Source organism: Conger conger, chromosome 11 (genome assembly GCF_963514075.1).
Source record: "Conger conger chromosome 11, fConCon1.1, whole genome shotgun sequence".
Taxonomy (NCBI): Eukaryota; Metazoa; Chordata; class Actinopteri; order Anguilliformes; family Congridae; genus Conger; species Conger conger.
In genome coordinates, this window is record NC_083770.1 from 43,456,802 (window position 1) to 43,479,826 (window position 23,025).

A 23,025-nucleotide genomic window follows, 5' to 3' on the forward strand; every position below is an offset into this window, starting at 1 on the left:
AATATTTCAATCCACCGGACGCACACTAACTTGCAGTCCTGCCACTTTTCCACTGTGTGGCAGCAGAGAATTGACTCTGACCTGAAACTTGACCTCTGCTAGGCAACTGAGAATTCTGCTGATGCGATTCAGACCGGTGCCAAAATATTTAAATATTCATAACAAAAGCAAGCCACTTTAGGGTAAGATAGGGACAGTCTTACCCGATGTTTTTGGTCCGCACTCCTGTTTGGGAAAACAAAAAAGTCATCAAAAATGTAAAACAGCAGAATGACAACACAACAAAGTTCTGCTCGGGGATGGAAAACACCCAGAGCTCATTACAGTGTGTGACACTGAATGCACCGTGATTTTAATATTCATCCAGACGAAAACAAGAGGAGAACTCACGGAATCATGGGGACCTAAGGATAGAAAGTAGAAGAGAGAGAGAGAGAGAGAGAGAGAGAGAGAGAAAGAAAGGGAGCAGGGATCAGTAAAATGAAGTTTTCATGTTGAATGCGTCCTTGTCTGTATTGTCATCAGAGGGAAAGACGTACTTATTTTGCAGATGGACACGACCTCCAGGCACTCCTTGTGGGCGCTGGTCCCACACTTGGGGCAGTAGTACCCCTGATAGAAGATGCCTCTGAGGAAACAGGAGGGCAGCTGTGGTGTTTTCATTTTATCGCATTGATACAAATGCAGATAACGTGCCTTGATGTACGTGTTATTCTGATACAACACAGACTTCCAATATCGCTGCCGACAATCAATGAAATCAATACATATTAGTCGTAATACAAAATACACTTCAGCCACATTTGTCATTTCATCACCCCTATATTTTATCTTAAACTCCAATCTCATCCCCACTCTCCATTCTCAAATGTATTCATACATATTCCCCCACCAACACTCATTTATTCTTACTGCCATGCAGATAAAATATAAACAATCAAAAACATCAATTAAACAAAACAAACTAAAAACTAAAACTAATGACTAAAGTTGCCATTATTCTGAAGCTGGTTATTGAAGTATCTCTCCCTCGATTGGTCAAAGACGACTTGCTTTATGTGTTTTGTGAAGTGATCAAGTGGCGGTATCCCAAAACTTGCTGTCTTTTTCACAAGAAGTTTATAAGGGGTAGGAGACAAGGAGACAAGGATCATGGAAATGCAGTGACAGGAGTATGTAGTGTGTGTGTGTGCGTGTGTGCGAGTGTGTGCATGCATGTCCATGTGTGAGTGTATAGTTTCATAGGGCACAGATGCTCTTCAAAACATAGCGTGTAAGCACACAGATCGAGGTAGTAATTTGCAGAAGTAAATGTTGACTTAACAATGGCCTCTTAATGAAGCCCCATATTGATTCAACATTGCAAGGCGTGGCCTTGTGGTTTTATAATTAGCATTCGGGGGGTTGTGGGAAGTGAGGGACGCTTATGAGAAGTGAGGTATTCATCGATGATCTGCTCTGGGGTCAGCCGAGTAAGCAGTTCAGCTTGATGCGCCTGGACTGCAGTTGGAGGGCTGCTGCCGGTTCTGTAGAGTTCTATCACTTCTACAGGGTGACACTGGCTGAGGTGGTAAGAGCAGTCGTCTGGCAGTCGGAGGGTTGCCAGTTCGATCCCACCCTGGGTGTGGCGAAGTGTACCTGACAAGACAACTAACCCCTAAATGCTCCTGACGAGCTGGTTGGTGCCTTGCATGGCAGCCAAATACTGTTGGTGTGTGAGTGCGTATATGAATGGGTGAATGAGATGCATCAATCTTTGGCTAAAGGCGCTACATAAATGCCAACCTTTTACCATTTGTAAACTAGCCAGGCGTAGTTTGTCAGTGGTTCTGTGTCAATGGGCCGGTGGGAAAGAGCAGTTTGGCTGAGGTTAACACTGCTGCAGAAATGGGTCAGCTGTAGTCAGCGGTGGTTTGTTCTCACCTCAGCAGCATCCTGCAGGCCCTGCAGCTTGTGTTCTTCTCGAACGTGTGCATCTGGAAGCTGTGCTGGTTGGCAGTGGCTCTATTGGGCTTTACATTTGACCTGAGGGACATGCAGACACACAGATACTTGTTTTACATAACAACAAAGCACAATCCTCTTCCGTACTGATCATTTTGGGAGACAAAACAAGTAAAGGAACACCAGGATTTTGCTGCCAATCTTTGTTATTGGCTGGTCCAGAATCTAGGTTGAAAACCAAAGGGGACTTGGTCTTTTTGATCAAAGCTTGAAGATTCTGGAAAGGTCTTCTGTTAAGTGTAAGAACTGCATAATCTTTCTCCTCCTTCAGGTCCCGGTTAAAGACTCACTTTTATGTGATTGCTTTTAGAAATGTTTAGCATTGTTGAACACATTAACTTGGGGTGTCTTGATAACATCAATAACATCCTTTATTATTGTTGTTGTTGTTGTTGTTATTATTATTACTATTATTATTATAATCATCATCATCAGTTACTACAAAGCACTTTGTGTTCTGTTCTTGAAGGATGTTGCATAGATGAAGTTATTGTAGTCCTTATTATTAATCTGTAAGGGGGATGACTGAGTGTCCATATGATGTAGATTGACAGGTTGGCAATTTGGCCAAGATACACGGAATCTCAAATATTTTGCAGAGTAACCTGGGCTATTTAATGAGCAGAGTGTCTCAGGCCAGAGTTGAATGTCTCATGTAGAGGACAGGATCTCCTACAGCAGGGTCCCCATCACTGTGACACATAATCAGATTTTACTGGTTTGTCCCTGAGTGGCCCTCCAATGCCACTTCCAGCAATAACCTGTTTCTCTCAATATCGCTCCCCTCCAAGGGACTAAACAGACAGGCACCCTCGGAGTTTAATGTTGTTTTTATTCACCCCAGGAGCAGTACAGTGAGCTGAGGTGCAGTGAAATAGAGACGCAGTGATTTAATAGGCTCACATGGCCATTTCAAACTGTTCCATCCACTTCCTCTTCATCTCCTCCGTCTTGGAGAAGAACTGGAACCCCTGCTTCCCCTGCAGCTGGATCAGGTAAAAACTATAGGACCACTGGAAGGAGGGAGGGAGAGAAGAGAGAAAGAGAGAGCGAATGAGAGAGAGACCGACTTATCCTGGCAATAGAGTGCCAAAACAAAAGGATTTATTGCACACAAACATGCACACATCAGTCTTCTATAGCAAGTTTAGTAAAAGATTGAGTCAGCTTACCATTTTTCCACTAGACTGTAAAAAACACAGGGAAGGGAGATTCCATCAAACACAGGTATTAACAGAGAAAGCAACAGACAGTATTATTTGAGCAGGGCAATATACGCTGTATATGTGTGTGTGTGTGTCTGTGAAGAGTAGGAATGCGTATTTTCAATGTTTTGGATAAACTGAATCTGAATTAACCGGATAATCAATTAACCATGCTCATCCCTAATGAAGAGCTTTAAGTGTATTTTCTGTGTGCCTTGTGTATGTTTGAGGAGAAGCAGATTCACCTTCTTCATGTCTCTGTTGCTCATGGGGTCATCTGTCATCTTATAGGCCTGGAGCTCAATAATCTCCTTCAGCTCATAGTTGTAGCCTTTCCGCTTGCAGACGATCACTGCCATATCAAATAGGAATATGTACCTGAAAGCATACCAGAACAGTGAGCTTCATCAAATCCAGATCAGCGCATCGATGAGGTACACATTTCTGTGAGGCTTGCAATTTCACAGGGTGTGAAGACGTAGACTAGGTGTTTGAAACCGCGTACTTGTACTACATTTCAATGAAAATCAGCCTGAAACAGAGCGCATACTCTTCTTTGAAGAACTGGCTGACACTACAAGCGACACGTCCTGACAAAGGACAGGGCGAAGGAGGATACTGAACTACGGTATCCTAGGACATTGTGTCAGGACTCGGGACACTAAACAGACTATCACCACTGGTTCGCTGCTGGCCAGGGGAAATACAAATTAAAATACAACCAGGGTCAGATTCCCTGGCTCACCTGTCCTGCTTGGTGCGGTTGAGGATCGAGCAGATCTTCAGCTCACCGTCCATCTTGGGTCTTCCATACTCCTCCAGCTTCACGTTCTGCAGAGTCTGAGAGTGCGGTCAGAATACGGGCACTGACGATTCAATCACTGTGCTTTATGGTTCACTGAGCTTGTCTGGTGTATTGGAAGCTATGAAATGCTCCCAAACGCCACCTTCTGGGCGTCTGTTTGGCTCAATTGCACCAGGCAAGATCAATCGAGCACAGAAAAGTATTTTATTCCAAATTACATATTTTGCCCAGGTCTCCTGAGACTGTCAGTGCTGTTTTCTTTGATGTTTTTCTCAATTTTCTTCTTGCTACATCCATGCTCTCCAAATGATGACTAATACCGGCTTATATACCTTCTGTCACTACATCAGGGTACAGTTTAGGTGCTGCTTTCTTTATACTGACACTTATGCTCTGGTACCAGTAGTGGGACATTTGGTTTGATTGTGGTTTCTTGCATTTTGGCAGGAGCACTGCCTGCCTGGAATAATAGTGATGCTACAAGTTATGAGCTCATTCTGAATCAGACCTGTCGGTGCTGTTTCAGCACAAACTGTTCAGCACAAAGGTCAAATGCTATCACGTATTCCTGTCCCCGTGCCCAGCCATTTCAACATCTCAAGCATCCTAGCAATATTACAATTACATTACAGTGTGTACTGCCTTGTGTCAGTTCGTGTCGGTTTTTGTCTGTTTTGTTCTGCTTTTTGTCGGTATCTGTGTTTTGTCGTGTGTTTTTGTTATAGCCTTCCCTCTCAGAGGGGCTCTGACACGTGCCAGACGACAAACGGGCTGTCACTTTAAGGCACCGCGTGAGAATCCCGTTAGTGATACCACACAGGGCTCAGCGCACATTCAGTACCTGCACACGGTCTTTCAGCACACAGCCCGGCTGTAAATAAACAGATTTAAGCCTACACTGCTGAGGCTAATTGCTCTCACGGAGGGAAACCGACAAACACAGCTCCCATTTTCAATTCACACCAATTTAAATCTCGTCCTCTCCCTGGGCACTTCACTGCTCTGCTGGTGTAAATTATTCATTAGGCCCGGAAAACTGCAAATGAGCGAAACAGCAGGGGAGTGGAGGGAGTGAGAGAAAGAGTAAAAATGTTGAAGTCTCCCCAGAGAGAATGGGATCGGACAGGGCTGGTGGACACACAGATCTTTTTTAAACAGCCGGTGAGTGGAAAAGAACAACCTGGAAGCAGTAAACGGTGTTAATGAAGTGGGGCAAGCCGGCCGTCCCGAGGGACCAGTCGGCTCCGCACTCACCAAGTTTTCAATTGAGTTCTGAAATTCGTTGATTTTCTTCAAGATTTCATTGTCCCTTTTCACCTCGTTTATATACATGGCCAAGTCCTTTCAAAGAAAACAAGAGGAATACAAAGATTAACGCTTTCTACTCTGCCCCCCCCCCCCCAGAGGGCAATTGCCACCTATTTTTAAATAGTCCTATACAAGCGTCAATATCTAAAAAATCGATCTACTGCGTACGCATGGTTGAAGACTTAGACTAAAGAAGAGCTTTGTACCATTCGGAAATTTGAGACAGAGCAAATGTATCTCAGGGAATATACATACAGTGTACCAGTGGCTACATGGTACCACACTCCAACATTGCATTAGAAAATATGCCATTCAAATGCTAAAAGCCGCTCTCTAATTTGTATCATTAAAGTCTTTCGTCACGTAAAACAAACCTTCAGGTGAGGACAGCACGGAAACTTCTGGCTTTTGAACTACAACTGTAAAATGCTCACCGCCGCTTGGCCCCGCCCTGATCTCATGGACAGCTGGAGAGCCTAATTACCTGCATGGCCTCCAAGGCCTCCTTCAGCTGCTGCTGCTCCGGCCTGTCAGCAGAGTGACTCAGCAGCTCCTGGGGCACGGACACAAAACAACACTCACAGTGTCGAACTCACTCACTCCCAGTCTCACGATAACACTGCATATTGTGGCGGCACCCCTGGTTTAAATGTCTGTTACAATTCATCTGTATCTGTAAGCAAGCCTGAACTGTAAATGGTACAGAATTAAACATGAGACCTTTCTGCAAATTTTAAAGCAAGATTGCTTTTCATTTTCATTTTTTACTGTTTATAAATTGTTAAAAGGAAAAGGGCCCGGTGCAAAAGTTTCAGAACCATTTTGGATTATTCTTTGTTAATTTTTACAAAGATGTAAGATAAAAAGTAATCTTACCTTAAAATTTGACAAAAATGTGTCACGTTTAACGTTGCACCATTTAGAGGTCAGTTGGGGCTCTGTTCACTGTGATATTAATTATAAAAGGCTGAATTTGAATCGTAAAATATTTGCACACTATTTTACATCCACGCCTCTCCTGTCCCAGTAGCCACAGCATGCGGTCATCATTTCCCCGTAAATTCAGCACGTCTATGGTGTCATGTTTATGAGCAGCTGCAGAGTACATCTGTGGTGTGCACTTCTTCTCGTGGGCGGGAATTGAGTTATTGCTCATTGGACCACGAGGCGCTGAGTTCACAGCGGGGTCCGAACTCAAAACACGCCAATGAGGGCGAGCCTGCGGGCTATGCACAATGCCCCGGGCTACAGCGAGCATCCCTGGGCCCACCACACAGGAGAGGGAAACACACCGTCTCTGCTGCCTCTCTGGACACCTCCAACCCCCCATTAACAAATTCCTCCCCCTCTTTATTATTTACACATAATGGCTATGGCACATGGGACATGTAAATGGTAAATGGTAAATGTCTGCATTTGTATGGCGCCTTGATCCAAAGCACTGTACAACTGATCCCTCTCATTCACCCATTTATACACACACACACACATACACTCACACACCAAGGCCATGCAAGGCACCAACCAGCTCGTCAGGAGCAATTGGGGGTTAGGTGTCTTGCTCAGGGACACTTCGACACACCCAGGGCAGGATCGAATCGGCAACCCTCCTACTGCCAGACGACTGCTCTTACCTCCTGAGCCAATGTCACCCCCAAATTCACCCCCATTTACTTTAGATAACTATGGTGCCTGAGCTGGCACACAGGAAGGGGCGTGTCTGTCTGAGCTGGCACACAGGAAGGGGCGTGTCTGTTTGAGCTGGCACACAGGAAGGGCCGTGTCTGTTTGAGCTGGCACACATGAAGGGGCGTGTCTCTAAGCTGGCACACAGGAAGGGATGAGTCTTTTACCTTCAACAGGAGATGGTACTTCAGAACCCTCTGCATGGGCACAACCAGCAGGTCCTGCAGTTTAAACTTCCCCTCCTGCACCTTCATTGTGCATTCCTGCACACACACAGACACACACACAGACACTTTATTTTTCTTACTTCACACTAAAGTGTGGTATTGCACATTTTAAAAGACAACAGATTTCTAGCCTTACACTGGGAGCCTGCATGCTGCCACACTGCGGTATGTGATTACTACACTGATCAGATGACTCACCTTAATCTATCAACCCCTGGGATGGGCCTCTGGGCTGTATAATCACCCCAAAAATGGGGTTATTTGCTGTGATTTGGCAATCCTCCCAAGGGACAGGGTGAGTAAGCGAAATGGAGAAATTAAGGGGGCTGTACTTCACCTCCACCTTCATCCTGATGTCTTCCCGTGAGCTGATGAGAGTGTACAGGGTCTTCTGGGCCCCTTCCATGTGACTGCAGTACTGACCGTAGATGAGCAGGCTGGAGACACACAGACACAGACAAGGACAAACAGACAAACAGTGTGGGGTACAGGTGAAGCACTAACAGACAGTGAGATTGACAGAATCACGCTCACATATTTCGCATACAAGTTTATTCCCAATTACCATTTTTGGCTATCACTGTTCATAGGGCACTTGTTGCAGTAACGGCTCTTATATAATTTAGAACATTGGCGTCATCGATGACAAATCCCATGATCTTCTGCTTAACATTTCAAGCTGAATTAATTACCAAAGGGCCGAACCCTACTCTTCATATTCTTGACAATGAAGGGATTATATTTGATTTATACTTGAAAGAACATCAATTACATTATAATTGAAAGATGTGAACGTCGACATTAACTGTGTACTGTAGAGACCTCATTGGAAGATGCCACTGTCCCATGGAGACAAGGGTTACTCTATTTGTTGGTCTCTGTGCTACGACTGGGAAAAAGTCACTGAGCACTGTATGCTTGCGTGAGGGTACTGGCAGGCACTGACTGCTCCTTGAAGTCCAGGAAGATCCTGCCCAGGCCATTGCCCCCACACATCATGTTCACATCAATGGCCTTCAGCAAAGCCAAGTGCACCTTGATCACCTCCTGCAGGACAAAAACCAGACCGCAAACACACGGCTTCATACAACACATTATCAAGAAAACAGAGTGAGACAAAATCAGCTAACTCAAGAAAGACAGATTTACTATGTTCCAAAACACACAATTATAAAAGATCGCTACCTCGAGATTAACAAAAATGGCTTCCATATCCTGTGGACTCAGGACCTGCTTCAGTGGAGTCATGTAACTCTGTGGAAACAGAAATGTTCTCACGTGGCACACGTAGTGGGCTAGTTAGCTAGTGAAAGCATGGAGAAGTGCTGCAAAGTCTCACAGTAGGTAACGGTGATATAGCCCCCTGATGACATGACCTTCCAATTTAAAACAACGTTGCTGGCTTGGCTCGGGGCAATTTTAGCCTTTAGCTGACTGCTAACACGTTTATCTAAGAAGTCTTGAGAGGTTCACATCCCACCTTGGACTTAAGGCAAATCTCGCAACACACAGCAATTCTTCTTATGATCCTTAATGTGTCATGTCATATTGGTATTATCAGTCAGACTTGGTAAAAGGAGGGTGGAAAACCAGCAGTTCAAGGCATCAGACCCACCTTCTCAATTTCCTCCAGGGTCTTGTAGTACCTGGCCTCTGTCTCCTGGATCTCCAGCATGCAGCAGTTCCTCTTATCATCCTCGGTCATGCCCATCTTCTGCTCCATGGGTTCAACACATTTCAACGAGCAAAATGAGCAGGGCTTTAATTGGTGTAGCATGCATGTAAACTGCTAATATACATAGGAACCAAAGACCCAATGTCATAAATCCAGAATCTAGACATCTAGAGGGGGTGAAAGTCTAGGTTGAGAGAAAATTTGACATACACAGCCTAGGTTTACCCTCATATCCTGAAACTCAGATTGTATAGCCTGACTGCATCCGCATCAGCCAGAAATCATCACTGTTCACCACGTCAAATGTTCATAGGGAAGTGTGTGGTGCTAAATCCCTCAACACTCAACGGCAACATTTGCAGCATGTCAGTATGCTGACCCAAAACAAGAAGTCTGATTCCTTATCTGCTTGCTGTTGAACCGTGATTTTACGATGCAATCACCTTAAACTGGTTAAATATGATATCTTAATGTGATTTAAAACTAGTTTTGCAGCTTGTTATGATGTTGCATCGACCGGCATGTTCCTATCTTGAATAGACACTGCAGGGATTATGCACCAACAGCAGCCATTCGATGATAATAACACAGCACACAACGCTTATTCCCATTGGCTGAGAGCAGCAGATGGGGTGCCGCTTACATCAAGCAAATTACAGCAACAATCATCACAGTCTCCAATTAAAATGACTACGGAATGCTACTGAACCAGGAAATAAATGTTCACGAAGGCAGAATCAATATGCAGGCAATAAAAAAAAAATCCAATGTAGTTAAACTAAGAACTGAAAATCAATCAGTGCTGTGGAGGAAAGAGGTTCTGAGAGGACAAAAGGCGGAACTGTGTGGAATGAAAGCAAGGACAACAACACAGTTACAGCACCTCCGCAGAGAACGGAGTAAAATTCCAAGGCTAGTGGCTGGAGAACGAAGAATAGAAATATTTACTTATGAATGTTGCTTTAGAAAAGCATAAAGAACAAATATGGCAACTTCTGCACTAGTTTCTTTCAAGAGTTGTTCAAGAGAGCTGTGTGTGACACCATTAAAGTGCCAGTTCTGCTTTCAATCAAGGCTATTAGCCAAGGCTATAAGGGAATGCGCTAGCAATGTGTCAAGCACAGCACAGAAGACACCTTCAAAAACAGTGATATTTGTTCAGTTATATATATATATAGAAATAAACACTAATACATGTGAAGTAAATTTGTGGGGAAAATGCATAAATGTAGCCTACTACACTACATTTTTTGTGAATTTTTTCAATATTAATGTATTTATGTATTGATTTATTTCTGTTTATTTCTATGCGCATTTTTCCTATATTTCAACAAATATGAGAATGAAGGGTGTCAAAGAAACAGAAACACTCTCCAGATTTTCTTCATGAAAGGAATGTAAGATGACTTCTACAGGTGAATGAGAGTGTCGTTAAGTCAATCCACGTTTTCCTCTTGCAGTCTATCATTGATACCCAGCTCATGCTTGTAAATCCCTGAGAGGTCATTGTATTTTAAAACTCTCAAAACTTTTGTTCGTTCACTCATTTTTTTCAGATACATTGATTAAAATCCTCCATAAGTAGCATACAAGTAGCGGAGTACAAGGCATGGAGATAAAATTAGATGAGCAGGTCTCAAAGAAAGAACGGTGGTGAGTGAGCAGGTCTCAGACAGAGAACAGCTGTGAGTGAGTAGGTTTGAATGAGGGAGTAGGTGTAGGTGAGTATGTCCACAAACTGAAGGTTCCGCTTACCTGCATGTACCTGATCTGCAGCATTAAGAAAGTTGGCACACATCAGGAGACTAGGTACATGTATGTTTCCACACAACACGTCTTTATTTCAGACACTCAGACCTCATAGCGTTGCCAATATATTTCAAAGCTTGAATACAAATAATTTAGACAGCAAAAGAAAGACATGCTTCCTGTATTTTAAGGTCAACATCACACACACGCACACAAACACACGTGCCTTCAGCACAGTGCGAGTCCGACTGCAGCAATGAAATGTGAGGGACTCTCACCATGGGTTGTCGGACCTCGATGCTGATGATGTCCTCGTAGATGCCCTCTTCCTCACACTGCACGCAGTCGTAGATGTCATCCTCCCCGACATCGTGCTCTCTGGAGGACAGATAAACGACGCTGAATGTTGGGAAAAGTGTGCTTGAACCAGAAAGAAAACTGGCTGCAATGCACCCCCACATATTCTTCCCTTCTTGCGTCTCTCCTTTCTTCTTCCTAACAACGTTCTCCATGACACCTCAGCTCTACTGAACTGCATTATGCATTACATTACATTACATGTAATTTGGCTGACTTACAGTTGATTTTAGACTAAGCAGGAGACAATCCCCCCCCTGGACAAATGCAGGGTTAAGGACCTTGCTCAAGGGCCCAACGGCTGAGTGGATGTTTTTCTGGCTACACAGGGGATCGAACTGTACTGTACTACAGTCTGCCTGATGCTGATGCTGTGTGTATGCCTTGGCAGGCTATAGGCCTTGCTAGCCGGGATGCTGTTTGTTTCTGTCTGTTACATTGTTTACCCTGTTCCCAATGGCAGAACTTGTGTAACCAAATAATGTCCATTGTAAATACTGGTCCTCTTCCCACCTTTCCATGATCGCTACCACCCCACTCCAGTTTTATTTCAGTTTTATTTCATTGCTATTCTAAAGGACATTGTTGAAGACATTTGCATGAAGTGAATATGAGCTTGAGTTCAGGCAAGTTAAAGTTATAGCTGTGGTCTGTCAGAGTGGCGTGGTGACGCAGGCATCAGGTCCATGCAATTTCACACTGAGGACCAGGGTCCACGCTTTGTTTCACACTCCAATGCACAAGGTGTGCTTGTACAGACAGGAGTCAGAGGAGGACAATTCATATGTAGCTTCAATGAGACTGTGGGCGTCCAATTGACAAGTGGCAGTTAGTAATGAGATGCGGAAAACACAGCCAATTCAGTCCCTCCTTCTCTCCCTGGCGACATTATGGCCAAACATGTGTCACCCGATGGGGCGGAGCTGACTGGCAGGGTCCATTTTGAATTCTAATCTGACTGGCTGGGCACGGCAGCAGACCAAACCAGGGTCTTCTTGCCCGCCCTGTATGTTTGGCTGCAGTCATGAGTGTGCTTGCCGTAAAGAGCATCGTTCTGATGAGATCAGTAGTCATGCCCTGTCATGCGCATTAATCAGAACATCTGCACAGAGGTGCCAGGTGTGCATGTGTGTGCGTGCACGTTCGTGTGTATGTCTGTGCAAATATGCGTGTGTGTGTGTGTGTGTGTGTGCACATTTGTGCGTGTGCATTTGTGTGTGTATCTGTGTGTATACACGTGTGTGTGTGTATCTGTGCATATATGTGAATGTGTGAGTGTGCATGCTTGTGCATGTGTCTGTAGGTACTATGTGTGTACACACCTGCTCAAAAGTTTGGTATCACTTTTCCCTTTTGTTTTTTTTTTTTCGGTGTTTGTAATGAAACAATTCACACATGGTCAACTACATGATGAAACCAAAATGTATAAAATTACCCTCTAATAAAAGAGTCTGTGCAATGTGAATTGTTCAATTACAAACCTTATTAAATCAGAAAAGGGCAGGGCAATTCATTTTTATTTGAGCAGGGGTGTATGTGTACAGTATGTGTGTGTGTGTGTGTGTGTGTGTGTGAAGAGACATTACAGAGGCCACACGCAGCGCTGCGCGGCATTGTAAAGTGTTTGTGGAAGGATTAGCAGTTGGATGAGCGCAGTAAACACTGTGCCCTTCCCGCTGTGTCTGATGGCTCATTACACGCTCAGGCAGCTTTCTGACAGTGGCATTACCCTGAACATGCAGAACTCATCGAATCAACCTGCAACAACCGGTAAAGCACGGGGAAGAGCCTGAGGCATTTACTCTGACAGTGGCTTGCAGTCTGAATTATGCAAACAGAGAGTGGTGCTGATGTAGTGATGGAGATAGCATTCATTCAGCGGAAAACTGGAAGCATTTCATCCTTCACTGATTAGACATTTCAAAGCCCTATTGTTCCATAATGCTACTCTGAGCATTGCTCTGCAATGCTCCTCTGACCACAGCTCCAAACGGCTGGTACAGTATGACCACTGATCGATATTGCTGCACTGGCCACTGCTCCATACTTCTGATCTGACCACTGCTCCATACTTCTGATCTGGCCACTGCTCCACACTGCTGATCTGACCACTGCTCCATACTGCTTTCCTGATTTTCTTTGTGAATACAGGCTGGCCTATCGGTGAGTTGCAGGGGGTGTCAGGCTCGGTGCACTGAAACTGGAGCGGGGTGTCACTCACTCAGCGAGTTCCTCCAGGCTCCGGTAGACATCATCCTCAGCCACCACTGTGTCCTCCGAGGGGAAGGGCCTGAGATACACACAGTAATGGATCTTACATCTTTACACCAATTCTCAAAGCACTTTCTCATGTTCCAAACAAAATGAGAAAATCAAACACACACAGTAAAGATGTAAAAGAGCAAAACCTCAGCAAGAGTCACAAAACAACTCAAAATTGTGCCGCTGTCCCAATACTTATGCATTTAACTGTACATTGTTGTTTTGGTCCTGTACTCCAGTTGGATCAAGTACGAAGTATTTAAATGTTTGGCATAATGGTGGTGACTTTAACATTCTTTTGCAGTGAACATTTGTTCTCCTGAATGCCAGGAGCCAGGTGAATTTCTCCCACTGATTGGCTGCAGACACAGGTTCCACTTGAACCCGGCTGTCTCTGAGGACGCCTGACCTCCTGTTAATGTTGGACTGGCACTGTAATGGCCGCCGTTCACATGACAGGACTGGCTGAGACGGTGCATTCAGGCCGTCACCTGAAGCCCTCACACTGCTGTAATGACAGTGAGACATCTGCACAATGTCAGGTGCACCGTGGCGTCACGGGCCGAGGGCGAACGAGAGCGACGTTTGTTACAGGCGTGTCAGCACCCTGACGCGGACACGACCCCGGAGACCCGCCAGAGGCCAGGGACTCGCCCTCCTGACCCGTGTCACCATGACAACTCGCCTTGGCATCGCGTCAAGAGTTACGCAGACAGAGTTCCCGGGATACGGGATCCGTCCTTTCCACCCGAGAGCCCGTGCCTTTTCTTCACACAAAGTAGCGTTTAGCTTTTATTAAGCTCCGGCTCTGGCGAAAGTGTTTCTCTTTCATTAAAGCAAACGACCCCCTGATGAATTAAGCTTTAATCAAATCCTTGCACATTTCCTGCTATAATTAAATGAAAGGGAATGCGGGGTTTTTTTTGTGGGTTTTTTAATGAATGTACACCTCCTATTGAGCTGATCTCCATTACGGACCTCATCTCTAGTGTTGGCACTGCGATAACATTGCTGCGGTATGTGACCAATCTCAATTGTAACACCTCTCAAAATAGTTCCAAATTACACCCTCTGTGTATATTTTGAGAATACTGTCGAAGCCTATTTCAGCTCACTATATATAAAAAATATATATTCTGCAAAATTGAAAGCTACACCTTCCCCCAGAAATTAAATTTCAGAAGCAAGATCGGCTTTTATTAAATATTGAAATTGCAAAAGAAATAGATATAAAAAGTAGGCATATACTGTCGGTCTGCACAGCTGTCTCAAGTTGTGGAACACTGTCTGCACTTTCTGGCCAATTGAGGTGAAAGTGAGGTCCGGTAAAATCAATGCACACAGCGGGCGTTCAGCTTGCATTCTTTTCAGCAGTAATCTACGGTCATCAGGGGAAAGCACGTTGTGGATGAGAAGTCAGAGTCCGCAGTACCATACCGATGGGGCGAAGGAAGTTATTTAGTGATGCACGGAACCTTTTGTTAACATTTTAATAAATTAACTTAGTCATTCCAGGAGTGCGATTCTCTGTGCAGTTTGAATTTGACTATTTTTGTTCCACCTGGTTTTGGAATTGTTGCTTTGGGATCATTAATTCCCTTGGTAAGTACAGCCATGTACTGTAGGATCTATAGTTCCCTTGGTAAGTACAGCCATGTGCTGTAGGATCTATAATTCCCCTGGTAAGTACAACCTGTACTGTAGGGCATATACTTTCCTTGTAATTACAGCCATGTACTACATCTACTTAGATAAATAAAATGTGTACTGTGGGGGCCTGTAATTCCTTGGGTAAATACAGCATGTACTCTGGGGTGCATAATTCCCATGGTAATTACCAGGGCAATAGAGCCTGAACTGTTGGGTCTCTGCTGTAATTGGTCATTACAAGGGCAATTCCTCACTTTGTAAGAGAGAGGAAGGTTGGAGAGGGTGGAGGGTTATGGTAAATGGTAAATGGTTGGAATTTATATAGCGCCTTTATCCAAAGCGCTGTACAATTGATGCTTCTCATTCACCCATTCATACACACACTCACACACCGACGGCGACTGGCTGCCATGCAAGGCGCCGACCAGCTCGTCAGGAGCAAATGGGGGTTAGGTGTCTTGCTCAGGGACGCTTCCACACAGCCCGGGCGGGGGATCGAACCGGCAACCCTCCGACTGCCAGACGACTGCTCTTACTGCCTGAGCCATGCCGCCCCCCAGGGGTATTAAGAGGTGTGAGGTAATACCCTTTCAGTGACTGCCTAATAATGGCTGTTGGTACACCTCTCTTTGGATTTGAGATAACTGTTTGTTGTTTCAGGCTGTCCTTGCTAATTACCAGCTGTCCTCCTCTCATTAAATCTGCTGCAGAAGAAGGGGGTTAATCATGCAAAAAATATGAATGAGCTTAATGATATTGAAAAAGTGTACAATACTAACTGCTTAGGGTCCAGCTCTCCGCTGTGCTCTGTCTATAGATCTTCATTGTGAATCGACAGTAAGGTGTTTAAATTTACAGAAAACTAGTGGGCCAATGCCTCCTGAAACCTTCTGGCTAAAATGGGACACGAAACAGAGATATCAATTCAGCAAGCAGGCCAATTAAAAATTCAAATCAGTGCGACATTAATGCACTAATGCACGGGCTAGCTAGCATTCATGTCCCGCAATATCTACCAAATAGCACAAAATGAAACTGAAACAAACATGAAGAGTAAACAAATTCAATAAATACTATTTACAAACAACTGATTATTTTAACTTAAAGAAACACTATCTCAAACAAAATGTCTACAACTTGTCAGATCTGCACATTGAGGAAATCACTTGAAATGTTGATTTTATAAAGGGTTCAGTTTGCATCCAGGCGGATTAAAAAAAAGCACGGAGCCATTCTCATTTTAAAAGCTCAGCCTCCATCCTTCACAAGGAACTGCTCAGAGGAATGCGTACTCAGCAAGTGGAGAGCTGAACATTTTATTTTTATTTTAAAATAAAAAATCCCTCTGAGATTTATAACCTCTTTTACAAAGGAAAACTGGTCAGGGGGGGGAGCACAACATCTGGTTTGGAGTGGAAATAGCCCATCGCAGTGAGGAAAAACAAGTTACTAACACTTTGAATCGAACTTCAGCTTATTAACTGGATTTATTTTAGTTATGAATTAATGATGAGCTACATCTAGAGTTTTGGCCTGCTTGGTCTCATGATAGAAGATGGTCCCCTAGTAAGAATGGCCCCTTTCCCACCCTGCCCCACCCCGCCCCATCCTAGGGTAGAGCTAGGAGTAGGAAAAGGAGCCAGGAAAAAAAAATTGGAGAAAAACAAGTGATTGGAAACCCTGCTACTACTGTAAAGTGGACTTGCCCAATCGGGTTCACTCTTCATTCAACATTGAGAAATCCAGCAGGAGAAGCACCCTGCCCACCCCTGGACATCATCTGTGCTTACCTGATGCCTTTGATCTGGGCAATGTTATGATGAGAGATTCTGGACAAGGAAGAGATGATCTGCAATAAAAGGAAAAACAGACTGGTCAAACAACTACCATAATAAGCACATTGGTTGAACATCAGCTATATGCCATAAACACACTGGTTGACTACTTTAAAACACACTGGGTGTATAAACACACACAATACAGGTTAGTACAGAATGCAGTTCACTACACAACTAGACTTCCTCAATCCCCCAAAAAGGGCTGGAGCTATAACAGTGTATCAGTAATTCATTAATTTGAAGCAATCATGTTTAGTTTATTTTGCAGAGCAATGTATTTGGCCGTATGTATAACAGTGATTGAATTACAGCTCACGGCAGCTCCAGCTATGTAGTTCCTGCAGTATGGTTAATGAAGCCTCTTTCTCCTATTAACTGTTCAATGTGTTTCCGGGAGAAGACCAGTGTACTGGGGAGAAACGCTCATCACCATGGTGTTCAGAGGGTAATAACCAGCGACCGACACGCTGTGTTGCGGCCGCTACACAACTCAGCCCCCCTCCCCCTCTCGTAGTGAAAGGCACCTGGCATCCCCACCCAGATGGCGCAGACTGATCTGGGATCTGTCATGTGGAATCTAATTGCCAGCTGTTCCACCCATCACTGAGGTGCAGGGGAAGGTGCCTCTAAACCACCGAGTCATCATAAATCTCCAATAGCAGGAGAGACGGCACTGCCGTACCCTCAACGCTGGGAGAAATTACACTGCTGCATCACCCCACACCATGTCCGCCAGCATAGGTCTACCCTCCAGCACCAGCACACTGCTGAACCATTCACCACCAGGAGAGACCACACTGCTGAACCATTCACCACCAGGAGAGACCACACTGCTGAACCATTCACCACCAGGAGAGACCACACTGCTGTGCCATTCACCAGCAGAAGAGACCACACTACTGTACCATTCACCAGCAGGAGAGACCACACTACTGTACCATTCACCACCAGGAGAGACCACACTGCTGAACCATTCACCACCAGGAGAGACCATACTGCTGAACCATTCACCACCAGGAGAGACCACACTACTGTACCATTCACCACCAAGAGAGACCACACTGCAGAACCATTCACCACCAAGAGAGACCACACTGCAGAACCATTCGCCACCAGGAGAGACCACACTGCTAAACCATTCACAAGCAGGAGAGACCACACTGCCGAACCATTCACCACCAGGAGAGACCATAGTACTGATCCATTCACTGCCAGGTGAGATGCTGCTGCTGTACACAGACGGGCCCTGGAAAACCCAGCATCAAACCCCTGAACTGTGTGTTACACAGCTTAGACCAAAACATTTTTACAAACTTGTACACACCGACACGCACCGCTGAGCTCCCTGTGCTGCGGGGATCGACCACCCACCAGCACACAACTACTAACAGCCACATCTCCAATACCTACAGCAGAATTACAATGAACAAATCAATACCACTGCATCCCTCATTACGGCCTGCACCAAGCTGCAGTATGGGCACTTCATGCTCGGATGAGCATAAATAAATATTAATGAGAGACAAACTCAGATTGCTGTGTCATAGTATCAGAGGAGGATACATTATGGATATAAGCCTCTCTCTTTGTCCCCCATCGCTCTCTTTTCACTCTCTACCTCGCTCTCACTCAATTCAAAAGATTTCAGACAGCCTTTTATCAAGAGGAAAAAACGATATCAATTCTCCTTCTACAAGAATTGGCTTTACTCACATGACTAAACTAAACTCCATTCAAACTTTCAACATGTTAAATGCACAGAAACGTACACTGTTATAAAATAGGAGAAAAAATATGAAAACTAATAAAATGCTTATGAGCACACACATACACACACACACACACACACACAGCAAGGATACCCAGGTGTGGCCCTTTAGGCTAGCAGCACTGCTGGTGTTCCCTTCTAATAAGACTGTCACTTGGACCTAAGGCACCATGTGAGTAGAATCCCTGTCCAATCAGTGACATTAAATCAATGCATTATCAGTTAAACAAGCAATACTGCTGGGCTCAAGGGCCAGAATCATTGCACCAAAGCATACTGTTGTACTAGCATTAGAGAGAGTGAGTTACATTTACATCCATACAACAGTCATAATTTGGATATTGCATTTGTTAGGCACAACTGCGTGTATCTTATGGTTTCAGTATTGTGCTGGGAGGCAATGTTTAATTTGTATTGTGGAGCATTAGAGGTGGCATCGAATTGATTGAGCAGCATGCAAGGGGCAGTGTTTGCTCATGTGTTCAGTCATATGTCATGACCTATTAATGAGGAAGTAAAGCACCAAGAGCTCAAGGTTTTGAAACAGCTGGTAGCTGGTTGACCAGTTCAGACCAGCGCCCAGCTTGACCACGGTTTGACCTGCTCAAGCCATGCTTGGAAACAGCAGATAGCTGGTTCACCAGCTTCCAGCTCAGACAAGCGACCAACACTAGCTGAATGACCAGCTCACTCCCAGCTAGACCAGCTTTATGACCAGCTTGGCAATGTTGGTTGACCAGCTCTTACCCAGCTAGACCAGGTCATGACCTGCTTGACCGGCTCAGTTTTCAAGCTGGTGAAGCTGGATTTAACAGCAGGGCTGACTACTACAGTAAAGCTCTATTGCATTGACTCTGAGTGAGAGTGCTGACTCAGATAATGCACACTGTGGTCCCTGAGCTTCGGTGGCCCTAAATAAGCATGCTGCTGAGGCCCCAAAGTGCTCCTACATAATTCACACCCACCACTAAACCTGACGCTAGTTTGGCCCGGGGATACTCGTGTCCCTAAGTGTATGTATAGCACATAAGCCAGCGGCCAGCAGTGACACCAGCAAATACACTGCAGCACAAGTCTACGCTTCACCTATCAGTGGAATAGCAAGTTTGTTTCAAAAGGATTCGAAATATGACAATAAAATGTTTATCTTATTCATGGGATGCATGCACATAGCGAGCAGGCATCCATCTTGGAGTGCGAGTCAAAGCTGAAATGCAATAGGGAGAGCAAAGATAAAGTACCCAGATGTGCACTCCATTTGTTCAAGATATTAATTACAAATGTATTTCCATGTGCTGTAAAGAACTTGCTACTGTACCTAGCTGGCAGGATCTGTATACACTCAGTGGGCACTTTATTAGGTATTTATTAGACTTTTTCTGCCAAATGTTTGCCTCATTAGATATTTGCATTAATAAGCTGTGGTACAGGTCTACCTAATAAAGTGGTCACTGAGTGTAGTTAGCTAACTTCAACTGTGAAATGAAAAAACCTATAACTGCTTACCCTAGCAGCAACTACAGCAAAGGTCGGTACTGTTCACAGTAAGAGGACATTTTATGACAACTTTGGTAACTGATTATGGCTAAAACTGGGTCAGAGGGGCCTGGGAACGTTCTGCATTGAGATGACACAGCAAGAGCAAGAACGATTTCTGGAGAGCTTCGTACCTGCGTACAAGCGATTCCTTATTGTGCACGCATCTTTGCGCTCATTTGTCAGGCATGGCAGAACATTTCAGCACTTTTTTATTCTGTGAGAACAAGTCAAACGGAACTTCCTTTGCATCAAAGTTGGAAAAAAATGCAGCGTGATAAATGTATTATTTTCCTTTACAAATATACTAGAGGAAAAGTAACAAGCATCATCCTATAAAACAACTTTTAGAAGTACAATTCGTAAAAAAATGTAAGTAAATGTAACGGAGTAAATGTAATGTGTTACTAACCCACCACCGTAAACAGCTACAGGAATTCAGAGAGATGATAATAGAGGGTGTCAACAATTAACAAGGCCTTTTCTCACTGTAGCCTACTTTAAGTTCACTGATACTATTTCTGTTTTACAAACACATAAAAGAGGCGGCACGGATGGTGCAGTGGGTAGCACTGCCGCCTCACAGCAAGGAGGTCCTGGGTTCGAATCCCCGTCGGCCGGGGCCTCTCTGTGCGGAGTCTGCATGTTCTCCCCGTGTCTGCGTGGGTTTCCTCCGGGTACTCTGGTTTCCTCCCACAGTCCAAAGACATGCACGTTAGGCTGATTGGAGAGTCTAAATTGCCCGTAGGTATGAGTGTGTGAGTGAATGGTGTGTGTGCCCTGCGATAGACTGGCGACCTGTCCAGGGTGTATTCCTGCCTTTCGCCCAATGTATGCTGGGATAGGCTCCAGCCCCCCTGCGACCCTGATCAGGATAAGCGGGTTCAGATAATGGATGGATGGATGGAAACACATAAAAGAACAGAATATATGAGGAATCAGTAACTAATGACATTTGTGTTAACTTGCTTGTAAGAGACACTGGCCAGATCATAGTATGTTGCGTACAGTATATCACCTATTTATCCAGCCATTGGGATGATGCTTTTAAGCTGTCTGTCTCATCTAATTTGGCCAAAGTGGCTATCGTGTGACAGAACGGGGAGGAAGACTGTTGGGGTCAGACTGGGTCCAATCTGACAATCAGACTGCAGCCAAAAACAGGCCAAATAAAGGTCTTTGTCATTATGCTCCAGATATGCCACAATTACATATAATTTCTCACATCAAATCTGACAGCCCAGTTCAGTGACTACAATAGTGAGTGGGTTTCTCTTGCTCTGGGGTTGATGGTCATCCCCCCCCCCCCCCCCCCTCCGGTGACCCCTCCGTCACTCTGGAGGACTCAAAATAGAAGAAGAACAATGTCTGGACAGATAACAGAGTGACAGGAGGGCTGCGTGTGTGTGTGTGTGTGTGTGTGTGTGAGTGACCTTCACTGACGCTGGACCTGAGAAAATCGACCTGGTGCATCACAAAGAGTTCCATATCTGCGATAAGGTGACCTTCCACTGCCAGAGATACTGGATCAATTCAATTTGGGGCTTCCTTAACAAGATCTTAGTGCGGCTAAATGCACAGTAAACTCAATAAAGGGTTCTTGACGTAGGTGGCTGAGCTGGAGGTCAGAGGTTTATAATTCAGATGCTATCTCAGCTGGAAATCTTTAACCATGTCCAGGGCAGCAAGCAGCTGCTCCTTCTATGTCACCTGCTAATTTGACCTTTTCCAGCATAACCTGTGTTGTTTGTTATTGTTATTGTGTTCCAGAGTATTGTAGGGTTCCAAGCAGATCTGGGTCAAATACATAATTGTTTTCCATTCAAATACTTTTCTCTGCTCGATTGATATCGCCTGGTGCAACTGAGCCAACCAAGAGGACCAGAATGCTGAATTCCAAAACACCGGTCAAGCTCAGTCAATTGTAGCAAAATATTTGAATCCAAACCTATTTTGTATTTGACCAAGGTCTGGTTGCAAGGTAGATTTGTTCCCACAGGCCTTTGGGAGTCTCTGCAGCTCCATCACACAGAGGGCAGAACCCATATGACCATGTAATGTGTTCCAGGGCAACATTTGTGCGACATATGTCTCTGTCATGCTCGGACACGCAGGGATGTCACACGGCGAGTGTGTGGGGAGGGGGAGGAGGAGGGGGCGGCAGGAAAGCGCAGAGCACCGACCGATAATCCAGGGATAAGGCCTGCATGAGCATCACCCATTACAGCCTCTTCTCCAGAACTGCACACACATACCGTTTGTCTGAGACATGTTATATGCTGGACACCTGTTTTCTTATATCCATGTATGATGCTTGTTTGTGCACACAAGAGCTCATCATTGATTTTAGGCACAAACCACACACCAAAACCCCTGTATTTATCTCTGGCGAGCTCATCACCATCACCAACTCATTCTAATTTCTTGGGACTCATATCACCTTAACTGGAATACCCACACAAACCATATCATAAAAAAAGCACAGCAAAGATTACTTTTCCTATGCCAGCTCAAAATATTCTTGGTCAGACAACACCGCCTGCTCCACTTCTACACAGCCATGTAGGGCGGCCTGTAGCATAGAGGTTAAGGTAAACGCCTGGGACACGCAAGGTTGATGGTTCTAATCCCGGTGTAGCCACAATAAGATACGCACAGCCGTTGGGCCCTTGAGCAAGGCCCTTAACTCTGCATTGCTCCAGGGGAGGATTGTCTCCTGCCTAGTCGAATCAACTGTACGTCGCCCTGGATAAGAGTGTCTGCCAAAAATGCCAATAATAATAATAATAATCCATCATTGAAAGTGTGCTCACCTCATCCATAACAGTGCAACAGCTCAGACAGTCACACTGAGAAAGAACTTCAACGTATTGTCAATAAATCTACAATCATCAGTACCCATCAATTGTATCACTCTACCTGAAACGGACATTGGTCAGGACAAGAAAAATATTC

General features: G+C 44.8%; 1 protein-coding gene across 2 annotated transcripts in view; it reads right to left on the bottom strand.

Moving 5' to 3' along the window:
• Positions 1 to 23,025, bottom strand: part of LOC133140852 (guanine nucleotide exchange factor VAV2-like) — an 82,916-nt gene that overhangs the window by 8,174 nt on the left and 51,717 nt on the right. For both annotated transcript variants that reach the window (XM_061261109.1, XM_061261110.1), the window contains exons 3-20: positions 16,719 to 16,777; positions 13,238 to 13,306; positions 10,938 to 11,037; positions 8,851 to 8,949; positions 8,421 to 8,489; positions 8,182 to 8,282; positions 7,573 to 7,672; positions 7,176 to 7,271; positions 5,807 to 5,875; positions 5,269 to 5,355; positions 3,955 to 4,049; positions 3,455 to 3,587; positions 3,177 to 3,191; positions 2,908 to 3,017; positions 1,924 to 2,025; positions 540 to 628; positions 391 to 404; positions 204 to 225 (exon numbers count right to left, since the gene is read on the bottom strand). In XM_061261109.1, coding sequence (XP_061117093.1) covers positions 204 to 225; positions 391 to 404; positions 540 to 628; positions 1,924 to 2,025; positions 2,908 to 3,017; positions 3,177 to 3,191; positions 3,455 to 3,587; positions 3,955 to 4,049; positions 5,269 to 5,355; positions 5,807 to 5,875; positions 7,176 to 7,271; positions 7,573 to 7,672; positions 8,182 to 8,282; positions 8,421 to 8,489; positions 8,851 to 8,949; positions 10,938 to 11,037; positions 13,238 to 13,306; positions 16,719 to 16,777 — 1,429 coding nt within the window. The remainder of the gene's footprint in view (positions 1 to 203; positions 226 to 390; positions 405 to 539; positions 629 to 1,923; positions 2,026 to 2,907; positions 3,018 to 3,176; positions 3,192 to 3,454; positions 3,588 to 3,954; positions 4,050 to 5,268; positions 5,356 to 5,806; positions 5,876 to 7,175; positions 7,272 to 7,572; positions 7,673 to 8,181; positions 8,283 to 8,420; positions 8,490 to 8,850; positions 8,950 to 10,937; positions 11,038 to 13,237; positions 13,307 to 16,718; positions 16,778 to 23,025) is intronic.